The sequence below is a fragment of the Lepidochelys olivacea genome (assembly GCF_965140295.1).
Source record: "Lepidochelys olivacea isolate rLepOli2 genome assembly, chromosome: 1".
NCBI classification, from domain to species: domain Eukaryota; kingdom Metazoa; phylum Chordata; order Testudines; family Cheloniidae; genus Lepidochelys; species Lepidochelys olivacea.
Window position 1 is genome coordinate 283,953,041 of NC_140411.1, and position 15,735 is coordinate 283,968,775.

Genomic DNA, 15,735 nt, shown 5'->3' on the forward strand with positions numbered 1-15,735 from the left:
ATTGTTTCCTTTTTTGTTCCAGAGGGGGCAAGGACAGACCATCCCAGTTGGATGCCTTCTTTCTCCACTGGGGGGAATGGCTTTATGTATGTTTTTTCGTGCTTCTCTGTTGATCGAGACAGTAGCGAGGACGATACTAATTGTGCCAGGTTGGCCATTTCAGCAGTTGTTTACCAATCTCCTTCCACCAAGTGGTGGAGTTTTTGTGTGTCTTCCTTGATCTCCACATCTACTGTCCTACCCGGAGGGCAGGAGCTTTCATCCGGACTCTTCACCTGATGGAGTGGGTGATTGGACTTTGACTCTGTCTGCTCCTGAGCAATCCATATTCTTCATCTGCAGGATATACTAGTTAATTGTAGAAAACAATCCACTAGAAACTGTTGATGTCTAATGTGATCCAGATTTGAGGCATGGCTGAAGGGAGATTCTATCTCCCCCATATCAGCTTCTATATCTTGTGATCTGGAATACTGAAAGAATCATGGATTATCTAACTCACTGTTAAAAGTTGACTTGGCAGCCATCTCTGTATATCACAATCTAGTTGATAGTAGATCACTGTTTGTTCATTGTTTGATTAAAAGATTTATGAAAGGTTTATCAAATGTGTATCCCCATTGGGGATCCTGTCCCTTCTTGGGACTTCATTTTGGTGTTGGCCATGCTGGCGAAACCTTTCAAACCCTTGGCTTAGTGCTTTTTCTACTACTTATCTATTAATACGGGTTTCATTATTGCCATCACAAGGAGAGTGAGTGAACTGAATGCCCTTATGGCTGATCCGCTTTTCACTTCTTTCCCTAAGGACAAGGTAGTTCTCAGACCTGATCTCAGATTCTTAACTAAGGTTGTGTCTGATTTTCCACATTAATTTGCCAGTTCTTTTCCATAGGCTGCACTCTAAGAAAGGAGATGCTGTCCTACGTACTTTGGATGCCCAAAGGTCCCTCGCCCATTACTTGGACAAGACTAAAAGTTTTCATAAATCCTAGCTTGTTTGTGTCTTGTGCTAAAAAACAAATGGGGTATATGATTTCTTCCCAGACTGTTTCTCAGTGGATTACACAATGTAGTGCTGAATGCTACATACTAGTAAAAATTCCAGTGCCTGCTGTGATTTGACCACATTTCACCAGAGCTGCGGCTTCTTCATTTGCCTATCTTAGGCAGATGCCAGTTGATGAAATTTGCAAATCTGCTAGCTGGACTTCAGTGCAGACTGTCACTAAGCACTATGCTCTGGATTTGTCAAAGCAGTGCTTCAGTCTCTATTCAAATAGGACTCTGTTGCTGCCTCCAGATTAGTTTCAGAACTGCTGATCAATCTATCCCATAGGTGGGGAATATGCAAAGCCACTTGAAGAAAATTGAGGTTACTTTTCAGTAACTGGAGTTCTTCGAGATGGCTCTGTATATTCACGCTTCCCACATACCTTCCCCTCTGAATACTTATTTTTGTGTGTCTCTGGCTTTGCAGTGGGAGGAATTGAGGTGGTAAGGGTGCTCTGCTCCCTGGGTGCAGCGTGATAATGAGGGGTGGGGTGCAGGAGTGCTCTAGCTGGTATTGCTAGAAGATGGTTCTACTGCAAGGTACGACAAGGTGGCACAGCACAAGTAAGTGTGAATATGCAGAGGCATCCTGAAGAACTCCGGTTACAAGTAAGGAACCTTCATTTCCTTTGACCAAGTTTCTCATATCCATTGTTTTCTAGAAAACTTGCTTCATTTTCTCCAAAATGCACACAGTCCCGTGTTCAAAAATAGGCAGTAAATGTGGACTCCAATTGCTAAAGTATTGCAGTTTAATCCCTCTTGGAGCCTTCTCACAACCCTTTGGGTTGCTTCATCTGAAGGTCAAAAGTTTAATTCATCTGACATAAATTGCTAGATTTTGGCTTTTGTAGTGTGGGTGGTAATTTGAACAATAGTATTATAAAGTCATTGATACACTTTGACCGACACTCAACTTTTTCGGTGACCAGACTGATATATACCCTCATGTTCAAAATTGAATGATGCAGTACAAAAACTGAAATCTCACCGTTGGAGCCATCCACCCTTCTCTGTGCCAAAAACCAATAGAAATTTTGAGAAATCATGAGAAATTTTGCCTAACCTCAGTGTGCAATAACTTCCTAGACATGATTCAGGGCTGAAGATGCTTTGGGACAAAGATTCCAATAAGATGATATGATAAACTGGTTGGAAATATATTTCTTAAACAACCAGAATAGATCAGTGGTATTTCAAAACAGCAATGCTCCTATTTTTGAACATGGACAATCTTAAGTCTTCTACAGAATTCAAAGGAGGCCATGGACGGAGTCTGCTTCAAAAGAATTTAGGCCCAAATTTTTAAAGGTATTTAAGCATTGTTGCACTCAGTGTTGCAATACCTCACTGATTTTTGAAAGTGATTTAGGCCCAGGTTTTTAAAAGGTATTTGTGGGATTTAGGCACCTAAGCACCTAAACCCCTTTTGAAAATGAGGCTTAGGTTCCTAAGTCAGTTAAGAGATTGCAATGCTGAACATAACAAGGCCTAAATACCTTCAAAAATCTGGGCATTACTGTAAAATTTATTTTTGAATTATTTTTCTCTGATTTTTTTCATCATATATCTGGTTGATAGGGGATACACATACAAAGCTGGAAGAACTCTGAGCACTGGAACTCTAATATATGTGTGTTTTGTGAGTATACAGTAGGCACGCCCAAAACACATACATTGGAGAAGGATACTTGAGCAAGATTGCTCTCAACTGTGACTGCACTTTATTTCTGTTGTCCAGAATGTCATCTCACTTCTGGAATCTTCATTTCTAAGTGTAAACTTTATTGTAGCTACTTAAGCAGTCAAAAAGCTTATATTGACAACCAAGAATACATCCATTATCAATCAGTGTTAACTCCTTCCTGGAGTTAGTCTAAAAATATTGCCTTTTGAGATCTTTTTGGTTTCTCATCTTCTTGCTTGCTTCCTTTTCTATGTGCCATGTTTTTAAAATGTATTTTAGTCTTTTAATATTGTAACACGTGCATAAATTCCTTCCTCAAAAGTGTATCCTGTAGAATTTTGGCACACAAGTACTCTTTATTTGTATATAAGTAATGCTTGTCTTTTGACAACAATTTTCTATTTTTTAAATATTTGTTTCCAGTTCAGAGCATTAAAACTGTAATGCTCTAATCTGCTGATCCAAAATAAACACATTGAAGACTCATTTAAGCACATTTCTAACATCTTCCTCTTAGGGCCTTTTGGCTCCTGCTCAGTGTGATGTCCCAGCATGCACTCTGCTAGTGACATCACACCCAAAATAGAAGGATATTAGTAACCAAAGCCTGTCTCAAGTTTGAGTTTGGTTTCCAAGTCATCTTCAGTGGTTGGTGTAATGTCTATCAGAATGGATGCTGGGGTGCTGTGACACACTGAGAGGAAGCAGTGATAACAGAAGGGTATTCGTTTTCACCTAAATAAAAAGGTATGTTAGAAATGTATTCAAACTCCCCTTTTCTCCAAGTCCATGTGGTACATGCTAATAATCCCCGTTTTGGGTAGAACTCCTATCTGCAGATACAGGAATAAAATCTCAGTTTTATGACTTCTTCCCCTACATGATGGTTGCGTTCATATTTACAGCAGAGAGAGTTTCTCTGCTAAGTGAACGAGCTTTTGCATAATTGATACTTTTTTGTTCAGAGAATCTTCACCTGATGCTTTTATTTTCTGACAGGATTTGTTTACTAGCATGTGCTTGTATCAGGTTTTTTGCCCTTGGGCATTTCCAGACTTTCCAGTGTTCGAATTTCTTTAAGTTTAACCTTAACCCTGTATTTCTTAGTTTTCTGTTGCTTGTTTTGCTTGTTTTTTTTTTTTTGTTTAACTACAATATTCTTGTAAGGTTTTTAACCCTTAAGTTACTGATGTGCTTTCAACCCTACTCTGGCTTAATGAAGATTTTTGTCTGGGCATTTCCTCAAGGTTTTAAAACTTTGAAATATTTCACATGCATAGGGACCCTAGACTAAGTGAGCTGAGGGCCCTGCAGGGCACTGGGAACCAAGGAACTCTGTGGAGCTTAAGACCTGCAAGTGACCCTGGATTGTCAACTTCTCCATACACCCCTGTCTTCCTAACTCCACAAGTGGCACGTGGTAATGGTGTTTATGGAAATCATGGCTTCTTCAAGTGCTTGCTCATCTAGATTCCATTCTAGGTGTGCATGTGCCCACTCACACAGCTGTTGGAGATTTTTGCCTTACCAGTATCCGTAGGGTCGGCTGTGGCACCCCCTTGAGTGCTGCGCGCCCATGCGTTGGTATATTAGGCACTGATGGCCCTATGCCTTCTCTGTGACTTCTTATCGCCCAGGGTGATTAGTCAGAGCTCCTTTCCTTGGATAGCAAGGGCTAGCGGTTTCGTCCCTTCTGACTTCAAGGCTTAGGGACCTGTAAATAGTTTGTTTCTAGTAGTTAGTGTTAAGTAGTTGTTAAGTGTAGTTAGAAGTTAGAGTCCGAGTGGGGACATTGCCCCAGGTGGGGCATGCCCTGCGCGGATTGTAACAGGCCTATGTCTGTAAATTATGCCCATAGCAGCTGCCTTAAGTATTTGGGAGAATCACATGTGAAGGACAAGTGTCGTATTTGTAAAAATTTTCGACTCAGGACTCCGAAGGAGCGAGATATTCACTTGCAGGCTCTCCTTATGGAGGCTGCCCTTCATCTGGTTTCCGAGCTGTCCCGCCAAGACTCGACAAGTACCTTGGCCTCGGTGCACAGTGCACCCCTGGCACCAGACTCCACCCGGCACCACTCCCTGTTGCCGGTGCCCAAAAAGAAAACAAGGAAGCACAGCTCCCCAGCACTGGGCAAGAAGGGCCATAGATCATTGGGGAAAGGACCCAGGCCACCTGGCCACTCTGGAGCCACTTGTATGTGCCTCCCCGGTTGGGGCCCTTAGCCCCTTGAAGGGTCCACCACTGACTCCCGGAAGCAGTAAGAGACCCAAACTCCTGATGGCATCAATCCCTTCCCAGAAGCTCCCCCAGTGCCAAGAGAACAGAGGCCTCTGCCTGTGCTGCTGGCACTGCACGTGCCACAAGAAACAGCAGAGGCTCCCTTCAAGAGCAAGCCAGCTGCTAAGACCCCTTGGGGGGCAGTGGAGTGCCACCGATTCTCTTGAGATAAGGCAGTGCCCCACCTCCACGCCGCAGATCTCCAGACTTGCAGCCCAGTTCCTCTGGGGCTCACCTCAGGCACCACAATTACGGTCCCCGGTGTCTCGATGCAGATAACCTAGGGGAAGACACTGGTCTCCGTACCACCGGCACCGTTTGCCTTCCCACCGGTCGTCCTCTCAGCGCAGATCTCGGTTGCCTGTCCCGTGGGAGCGCTTCTCGTCTTGACTATGGTCCCCCCGGCACCAGTCCCCTTGATACCAGCGCCGATCCTCTCACTTCGGGCACCAGTCTCCAGCAGTGATGGTCAGTGGCCAGATGTAGGCATCAACGGCCACACCATGGTCACCGGAAGGGGATTCCTCTGGCACGGAAGGGCAGTTCAGCCCCTCACCCAGACTCCACCGGCACAACTGGGCATGTGAGGCTGTGTGGACATGGATGGCGCCACCGTGGCCAGTTTATCAGCCTTATTGGAGCTCGTGGGGCATGCCGGTCATGACAATGACTCCTTTGCACTGCTCATCTGCCGCTGCCTCAGTGCAACAGTTGGCGGTACCGATGGCACCAGGCTTGGTGCATGGGTCGTACTCAGAGGCTGGGGTAGAGGACACTGCACCCACCCCTAAACCTCTCTCCCCGCATTAGGGATGATGCCCCAGGATTTCCGCTGGTGGTACAGTCGTCATCTTCATCCTAGGACAAGGTGGTCGCAGGACCCTTGAGGGCCAGCCCACTGAACAACTTTAAAGAACACCAGGCCCTGCTTCGATAGGTGACTGAGAACTTGGGCCTAGAGGTGGAGGAGATGGCTGAGCAGGCAGACACCTTGTTTAACGTCCTCTCAGCCTCTACCCCTGCCCGTGTTGCACTACCAGTGCATGACTGAGTCCTCAACATTTCCAAGGCCTTCTGGCAAACCCCGTCGTCCAGCCCTCCCACCTCCAAAAGGGCCAAAAAGAAGTACTTTGTCCCAGCCAAAGGGTTTGAGTACCTTTATATCCACCCACCTCTGTGCTCGTTGGTTGTCTTTGGAGCCAACGAAAAAGACAAGAGGCCAAGAGACTGGACCTGTTGGGGAGGAAAATTTATTTGACTGCCAGCCTGCAATTCCAGGTGGCGAACCATCAGGTCTTGTTGAGCAGATACAGTTGTAGCTTATGGGACTCCCTCCATAAATTCAAGGAGCCCCTTCTGTGGGGTTTGGCCCAAGAATTCGGCACCCTGGTAGAGGACGGCACCGTAGTGGTTAGGTGCTCCTTCCAAATGCCATGGCTCCTCTGCACTTGTTCCCGAGACCTGCCCTTGATGAGCCAATCACTGAGATACGGGAAGACCTGGACTCCTCAACGCCTCAGGTAAGTGGCCACTATTGCCATATATTTTGTGAATACCCTTGGGGACTCGGCAGCTAGGGTGGTCACGGTGGTTATGAGGTGCAGCTCCTGGCTTCAGACCTCCGGCCTCTCCCAAGAGATGCAGACTTCGATCCAGGACCTCCAATTGGATGGGATTGGTCTCTTTTCAGAACAGATGGATGCGAGGCTGCATGGAATAAAGAACGCTCGGGCCACCCTTCGCTTGCTGGGCATGTGTACGCAGTAGTCTGCACAGAAGCAGTTCTAGCCGCCCCTGCCACCAAGGCCTTGGCAGCCTCGTCAGGGGTCTGCAAGGAGAAGGGATGAGTTTCAGTTGCCGCCACCCTTCCTCCTCCTACTCACCTGCGCAGTCCAGCTTGGCAAAGCATCCCGGGGGCCAGAATCACTCCTTTTGATCGTGCACTTGAGAGCGATGCCCCAGTCAGCTCCCAGGATCCACGCCATTCTTTACTCGACCGTCTTTATCCCTATTGTTCGGCCTGGTCGCGGGTCACCTCGGATCGCTGGGTGTTACAGATACTGTCACAAGGCTACAGCCTGATGTTTTTGTCCGCCCCTCCCTCTCACCTCCCCTCTTTCCCATCCCTCTTCAGGGACCCTGCTCACGAGCAACTCCTCATTGAAGAGATTGAGAACCTCCTGCACCTGGGGATGGTGGAGGAGCTCCCTCAGGACATGAAAGGAAAAGGGTTCCACTCCCACGACTTCCTAATCCCGAAAGCAAAAAGGGGGCCTCAGACCCATTCTGGACTGCAACACCTCAACACATCTCTCAAGAAGTTGAAGTTTTGCATGGTCTCCCTGGACTCCATTATTCTGTCCCTGGATCTGGGAGACTGGTATGCCACTCTTGACTTGAAGGATGCTTATTTCCATATTCCAAGGTCACAGACATTTCCTCCATTTCATAGTGGGCGGACACTATTTCCAATTCACAGTGCTGCCCTCTGGCCTCTCATCGGCCCCAAGGGTATTCACAAAATATATGGTATTAGTGGCCACTTACCTGAGGCGTTGAGGAGTCCAGGTCTTCCCGTATCTCAGTGATTGGCTCATCAAGGCAGGTCTCGGGAACAAGTGCAGAGGAGCCTCGATTTCGTGCGTTCCACTTGCCACGACCTGGGCCTATTAATAAATTAGAAAAAATCCACCTTAAGGCCGGTCCAACAAATAGAATTCATTGGGGCGGTTCATGACTCCACGTGAGCCAGAACCTTCCTTCCGGAGGCATGTTTTCAGGCCACGTCAGACCTGATCTCCCATGTGAAGAACCACCTGCTCACCACTACTCACGCTTACCTGCGGTTGTTGGGCCAAATGGCCACATGTACATACATGGTCAGGCATGCCTGGCTCCATCTCTGGCCTCTGCAAGTGTGGCTGGCGTAGGTCTACATCCCCAACAGGCATGACCTAGACCAGGTAGTCAGGGTGCCCAATCACATCCGGTCATCCCTAGATTAGTGGTCAGATCCCAGGTCGGTGTTGGAGGGAGTGCCCTTCAGGGCCCCAGCCTGATTGCTGCCCCTGGTCTCTGATGCTTCGGACCTGAGCTGGAGAGCCCACCTGGGTGAGCTCAGCACGCAAAGCCACTGGCTGTGGGATGATCTGGCCCTCCATGTCAATGTCAGGGAGCTGAAAGCAGTTCACCTGGCCTGCCAGGCTTTCTTGCCTAAGCTGAGGGGCAAGGTGGTGCAGGTCCTAACGGACAATGCGGCTGCGATGTGTTACATCAACAGGCAGGACAGAGCCTGATCATCAGCCTTTTGCCAAGAAGCTCTCCACTTTTGGGACTTCTGCGTGCAGCAAGCCATTCTTCTGATTAGCCACACGTCTACCCAGGACCGGGAACGTGTTAGCAGATCACCTCATCAGGACCTTCTTGTCTCACCAAGAGTGGTTGCTCCATCCAGAGGTGGTCAGTATGGTCTTCCAGAGCTGGGGGACTCCCCAGGTGGTCTTGTTCACATCCCATCAGAACAGGCAATGCCACATGTTCTGCTCAATCTAGAGGATGGACAGGGGCTCCCTGTCAGACACTTTTTTGCTCCCCTGGTCAGGGGCCCTGATGTACACCTTCCCGCCAGTGCCATTGATCCACAGAGTCCTTGTGGAGATCAAACAGGACAGGGTGAAGATTATCCTGATAGACCCCATGTGGCCTCAACAGCACTGGTTCAGCATGCTGCTGGATCTTTCGGTAGCTGCCCCGACCTGCTGTCCCAGAACCACGGTAGTCTTCTGCACCCGAAACTGGCAGCATTGCACTTGACAGCTTGGCTCCTGCATGGCTGAATGCAGAAGAACGGGAATGCTCGGCCTGGGTTCAACAGGTCCTGTTCAGTAGCTGAAAGCCCTCCACCAGAGTGACTTACCTGGCCAAATGGAAAAGGTTCACATGCTGGGCCTCCAAATAACGTATCTGGACTGAGCAGGCCTCGCTGCAGGTGATCCTGGATTATCTTTTGCACCTCAAACTCCAGGGATTGTCCCTGTCATCGATCAGGGTCCACCTGGTTGCTATTTCAGCTTTCCACCCACCGCTCCAAGGCTGGTCGTCGGCCTTAGGTCACGACATGACAGCCCGGTTCTTGAAATGTCTGGAATGTCTCTACCCGCATGTCCAGGATCCTGTCCTTCCCTAGGACCTGAATCTCATGCTGTCAAGACTCATTGGGCCTCCCTTCAAGCCTCTGGGTTCCTGCTCTCCTCTTCTTCTCTTCTGGAAAGTTTCATTCTTGGTCGCAGTAACGTCTGCCTGCAGGGTGTCTGAGATCAGGATGCTTACTTCAGAACTGCCCTATACAGTATTCTACAAGGATAAGACCAGCTGTGGCCGCATTCAGCATTCCTGCCCAAGGTAGTAAAGTAATTTATCCCCAAATTTTGCCTTTCCCGCCACATGAATCAGAACTCTAACCTGAGAAAGATGCCACCATATGTGCACCCTGGAGCAGGATGTTAGAATTCTGCCATCTACTCCAGGAAGTGTGCATGAGGATTCTGCTCCCTTACCTTCCTTTTATGGGAGGATCATGTTGTTGCTCATCTCCCCAGTGCAGGATGCTGAACGTTATATCATTAATGCAGGGGAGTGGGTGAAGGCCTGCATCTGGAGAAATACAGCACTGTTGCCTCTGAGGGGATCCCTTGAGATTAGGGTGAAACTGGGAGGAGGAGGAAGCCTGTTGCGTCAATCCTTGGTTCATGGCCCAATCCATTGTGTGTGTACAGATTATCAAATAAGCCCGTGAGAACTCTTGGAACATGTACTCTACTGACTCCTTTCAACCAATATGTATGATCTGCCTCCAACTTGACAGCCAGCTATTACACAGAGAAACATTACTGAGATGGCATTTCATAGAATTCTGCAAAAATCTTCCTTTGGCCTTTCTTTTAAGTTATGCAGTAGCTACTGCACCACTTGACACTTCTGAAATGCAGTTCTCAGCTATGTAAGCTAACTGGACTATAGATCTACCTTTATATGTGCCTATGTATGTATCCTACAAATACAAACAGTTTTTAAAACCCACTAAAAGTAAAAGTACCATTAGGCAATCAATCATACATATTCTTTATACACAAAATAGTGAGGGTTGTAATGTAAAACCTGTATGAGGATGAAATTGTTGTAGGGTTGGTAATGAACTTCATAGTTCAAAACGAAAGCAAACTAAACAGATTGGTATAAAAGTTTCAAGGAAAGCTCTTCCTTGTGATCCTTTCTTATTGCAGTTGTATTAATTTGACGTGGTTATCAGGTATTGGTATTGACACGGAATGTCCTGCATTAGGTAAGTTCTTGGTTTGAGGATGTTATTCATAGTGGTGCACAATTTGAAGGAGCAGGACAATCACATTTTAGATTCATTTTTTGTTTATTTGTTGTAGATTAAATTATAGTGAAATTGAAAGGCATCACTTTAAAGATCAAGACGTGTACTCAGACAAATCTGATAAGGAAAATGATCATGATCATGACGAGTCTGATAATGATGGCCTAGGGAAAAGTGAAGAAAGTGACACTGACACATCAGAGCGACAGGATGACTCTTATGTTGATCCAGAACCTGTTGATCTTATCAGGGAAACTACCTATATGGAACAGATTCATGAAGAACTTGGAGAGGTAAATAATGTACTCTTAGTAGTAGTCATCTTATTTCCAGATAGCAAATTGACTTAAGAGTTTTAGAAGTCAAATTGAATATCATTGGAAAGTTGCCTTGCAGTGTAGGATTTAGTAATTTAAGGAGACTTGTGAAAGTGTGACTACTCCCCCTCATGCCCCTATATTTAAGAGATTCCTGTTCACCACTAGTCTTGTGGCTGAGCAAGGGACTTTGGGCAAAAGCTACTGAGATGATTCTTTGGAATACTCCCCAAACTTAAGGGACTGATTTTACATAGAAAGTGCCTCCTGCAGCAGAAGTGGAGTCCAGCTGCTTGTCCTTTCATTATTAGTGATTGGATTACATTAGCTTGGTTTCAAGGCTCTCTTCTCAAGGAAAAGGGCAAGAAACTTCGTTATTAAATGAAGTTAAGAGGCTTCTTCACATTCTAGTTTGCCCCTTAATCAGAGAGGCCAGTAGTCACAAGATTTTCAGGGCTCAGAGATTGCTTTCGTTGCCTTCTGTCTTTTAACAAATTTGTTAAGTTGATCTTCACAATGACTCTGACGTACCTTCTTCATGGCAAAGCTCCACCTGTCTGTGATGTCCTGAACATCTGTGTGATTAAAAAGTAGCAGTCACCATAAAAAAATCACCAGTGCTATTTGAAATGGTAACGCTGAATCTGACTTGTTTGAGCCTCTCTCTTGTGGCTGTTCACTGCTAGAGACTTTTTTTTTTTTTTTTTAAGAAGCAGCAGGGAATGAACAAGATTTCAGATGATAATTTGTAGCCTACCTTAATGCTGCAGTTACCGATTTCTGCTCCAAAGATGTTTGAACTTTTTTTAGACAAAACCCGCAACAAGTTTTTTTTGTTTTGTTTTTTTTTTAAATTGGAAATAAGGTAGCTTCTTCTAAAATCCTGTTTTCCTTTCTTGAAAAGGGAAATATCTCCCTTTTCTTCTCCTAGTCTAGCAGAGTGTCTTCTGAAGATGTGTAGATGGGAGAGAAAGCATCCTCTTGCTGCTGCTAGAGGAAGGGAGGCATATGGAAGAGTGCAGGACATATCAAAGGGTAGAGGTGAGGGTGAAATGGGCAGATTCTTCTGCAAGATTCAAAATGAGAAATTGATTAACGTAACCAATGGCCCCTGGCTGGCACATTCACCGCATGTGAGAGAAAAGGGAAACATATAGTTGATGGCTGGGAAAGGAACAGGCTTCTGACCATGGTCCCATCTAGAGGGCTCTCTTGATATAAAAAGTAATATAATTATTGTTGCAAACCCAATTCCTAAAAAAATTTCTAGATAGCATATTTGATTTGCTGTGTTAATCAGGTAGCATATATTAAACTTCTCAGAATGCCTCTAACGGGGGTAGTTCCCATACTCCTGCAGGTAGTTGGTTAGCTACCATGTATCTTAAACCTAACTTATTGTTTGTCCTAAATGTGTGTAGTTTTTTTCATAGGCTATGTTGAACTGTTACTGTGTTTCTACTTTTTCATCAACATTTTTTCCTGGTGGAAGGCAGGGGAGGCTTGTCAAACCGAAACAGTGTCGGAGGAGAACAAAAGCCTGATCTGGATGCTGTTGAAACAAGTCCGTCCAGGAATGGACCTCTCCAAGGTTGTACTGCCTACGTTTATCTTGGAACCTCGTTCTTTCTTGGACAAACTCTCTGATTACTACTATCATGCAGACTTCTTGTCTGAGTGAGTTAATTCTTTTCACTTTAAAAATAAATGTTATTAAATAGTGAAATGACTTTGCAAGGTTTTCTATCCATCCCGGTTAAACTGAAGCAGAGAACGCTGAATGTCTGAATGCTCATCTAACAATGTATTAAACACCGTATTGTGGGATTTCCTTGGCTTTTTACTTCCTAAAACTCATAAAATATATCTCAAAGGCAAATTTTCCTGGTCAGAAATTTATGATAACTCTGACAGAGAAATGTGCTTGTCAGTGCTACTAGAAACATAGGATAGGAACCTTTGGAAACTTCTGTTTTCCTATGCTTTAAGAAGTTAAGAGCCAGTTAGTGAAGGCAAAGGGAATTAAATTTCCTAACTATCTACAAAACAATACCATTTAAGGAGTCCAATTAAAGTGTTTTGTTAGCTATATGAGGGCCTAGATCAGTGGTTCTCAACCTATTTACCATTGTGGGTCGTATCCAATACTACCTGTCTAGCCCTGAGGATGTCACATGGGCCACAGGTCTGTGCTGATTGGGCTGCAAGCAGCCTGTGGGCCGCAGGTTGAGAACCACTGGCCTAGATGAATTCACTTGATTTATCTGAGAACCAAAAGGAATAAGAAGGATGTAAAATGGAATGCTTCACTTCAACTTGGAGTCCTGTGAATTTCTAAAGCAGTCTTCCCATATTGGAGAACTGTACAGATAAGATTTTGGGTGCAAGGGCCTAAGTACTATATCTTTGCAATGGCCATTCTGCCCAGAATTGGACATAATTGGCTTTGCAAAAGGAATAGTTTCCCCCGTGACTTTTGGCTTTTAAGTGGGGGAAACACACAATTCTCTCAAGAGCCAACAGTTCTCCAGTCTGTTCTCAAGACTAGATTTTCTTGTTACTTTATTGTTTTGACAAATATTTAATAGTAAACACAAAAAGGGCTCTACTTCACCCTACAATCCTAAAATGGGGATTACATCACCTGGATCAATGTCTGGATCAATGTCTGTCTACAGTATTAAGCTATATTAGAAAGGAACAAAAGTCCATAAAGGAAAACAAAATATTTAGTTGAATTTCAAGAATCAAACCAAGCTTTTTGATCATAAAATGAGCATTTTCTTGTATTCAAGAAGCTTATTGGGACTCAGTGTTGCTAACTTTCTCCTTGGACCTCACTAGTCTGACTAGCAGCAATATCTCCCCATCTACAGTAGGAAAAGTTTCCAGTGAGATATTTGGGAAGCAGTCTCTTGGTAATACTGTCAAATCTTTAAGAAGCATGACTTTTTTTTTTTTAAATTTGGCAGCTTCTTGGTCAACTGTATGCCAAAAGACATTATTGATCTTTATTCTGAGTACTTTCTAACTATGTCCATTCAGTTACCAGTGAATCTGATAAAATTATTTGAAACATATGTACTTAAAATATAGGTGTGATTTTAAATTCCCCATGTGTACTCATTCAAAAACTTGTTACAAGATCTATTTTCTGGTCAATAGATAATACATTATAATGTATATCAATGTAAATGATAATATGCTGGTAGTAGATAATAATGGTAGAAGATTGATCATGTGTCTATTTCAGTTTTATCTTTAATCCAGTAACTCTGTCATGTTTCATAGGGCTGCTCTTGAAGAGAATGCTTACAATCGTATGAAGAAAGTAGTGAAATGGTATTTGTCAGGATTTTACAAAAAGCCAAAGGTAACCTTTTGCATGTTCCTCTGCTATTAAAGGATGATCTTAATGTTTAATTATTTTAAAAGCAATATATACAAATATGAAGCTGCCTCTTATATTTGGACTCAAGCCATGGTTGAAATGGACTGCATTAATGCACATTTTTGGCAATGAATGTTGCAATATGCATTTTCAGCTAAATTGGGCAGTTCCTATATTCTTGATAGTCATGCTTTCAGTAAGGAACATCAATCTCAGTAGGAAATTACAACCAGGATTAAATAGCAACATTTTTAGTATTTTATACTTGGCCCCCTACTTGCCTCTTAGCACTTCTTCTTTCTAGCAGTGCTGATGGGAGGGGTATTGAATGACACACAGCTTGCCTCTGCTTAATTTCAGACAGAAGGACATGAGTGATTAAACCAGTTCTCCCACAACAGCCCAACTGCTCTATCCCCCATCATAAAATGTACACAGAATAAGAAAGGATCGCTGAAGTACTAATGAGTACCTGTTTCTACTCTTTGTCCCCCAGAATTCATGGGGTTATCTTCAAAGTTGGACTCTCTCTCATACAGTATATTCTAGTGTCCTCTGCTCTTTTTTCCTTTACATTTGATAGTGCTAATTCCATTTTCTGTAAACTGTTTTGCATTTTCTGTGATTTTATTGTCTGATTGAAATCTCCAATGTTTCTGTTCAGGGACTAAAGAAACCATACAATCCTATACTTGGTGAGACTTTCCGCTGCATGTGGATTCATCCCAGGACAAACAGCAAGACTTTCTATATTGCTGAACAGGTATTGGCAAAATAGGTTTTGCTATTAATCTGACTTTTTAATATATGCCAGCAGTTAGTTAATTTTTGCTCTGCTTTGTTGAACAGATAAAATACAGTAACTCCTCACTTAAAGTCATCCTGGTTAATGTTGTTTCATTGTTACGTTGATGACCAATTAGGGAACATGCTCATTTAAAGTTGTGCAGTGCTCCCTTATAACTTCGTTTGGCAGCTGCCTGCTTTGTCCACTGCTTGCAGGAAGAGCAGCCCATTGGAGCTAGCTGGTGGGGGCTTGGAACCAGGGTGGACAGGCAGCCCCCCTATCAGCTCCCCGCTCCCCTAAGTTCTGTGTGCAGCAGCTGCCCAGCAGGCTATCAATTGCCAGCAGTTCAGCTGTCCCTCCTGCTGTCCCACTGCCATGTGTTGCTCCTGCCCTCTGCCTTGGAGCTGCTCCCTGGAGCCTTCTGCTTGCTGTGCCGGGGAGGGGTGCGGGCCGCTAATGTCAGGGTGTCCCCTGCTCCTGTATTCTGCTTACCCCATCTTCCATAGAGCGGGGGGACATACAACAGGGCTCAGGATGGAGGGAGCTTCCTGGCAGCAGCTGCCATCTCAGCTTGCTGATCTACTTAAAAAGGCAATGTACTTAGAGGGGGGTCAGTGTACTTAAAGGAGCAATGCACATTTCTCTCTCACACATATGGTGTGTGTCTCTGTGTCTCCCATGTTGTCTACCCTCCCTCCATTCCTGCTGCCTTGTGGAATCTGAGGCTACATTAACAACGAGTTAACCCTTGCGGGCTCAGGCAATTGCTAGTTTATCATTTAGCAGTAAGATATTCCCTAGGAAATAGCCCACCTCTGACTTCACCACCTCAACCAA

At 44.7% G+C, this 15,735-nt stretch overlaps 1 protein-coding gene across 7 annotated transcripts in view; it reads left to right on the top strand.

Moving 5' to 3' along the window:
• OSBPL8 (oxysterol binding protein like 8) overlaps nucleotides 1–15,735 on the top strand; it is a 189,880-nt gene that overhangs the window by 152,047 nt on the left and 22,098 nt on the right. For all 7 annotated transcript variants that reach the window (XM_084646369.1, XM_084646370.1, XM_084646374.1 and 4 more), the window contains 4 exons: nucleotides 10,459–10,696; nucleotides 12,213–12,397; nucleotides 14,012–14,093; nucleotides 14,776–14,874. In XM_084646369.1, coding sequence (XP_084502495.1) covers nucleotides 10,459–10,696; nucleotides 12,213–12,397; nucleotides 14,012–14,093; nucleotides 14,776–14,874 — 604 coding nt within the window. The remainder of the gene's footprint in view (nucleotides 1–10,458; nucleotides 10,697–12,212; nucleotides 12,398–14,011; nucleotides 14,094–14,775; nucleotides 14,875–15,735) is intronic.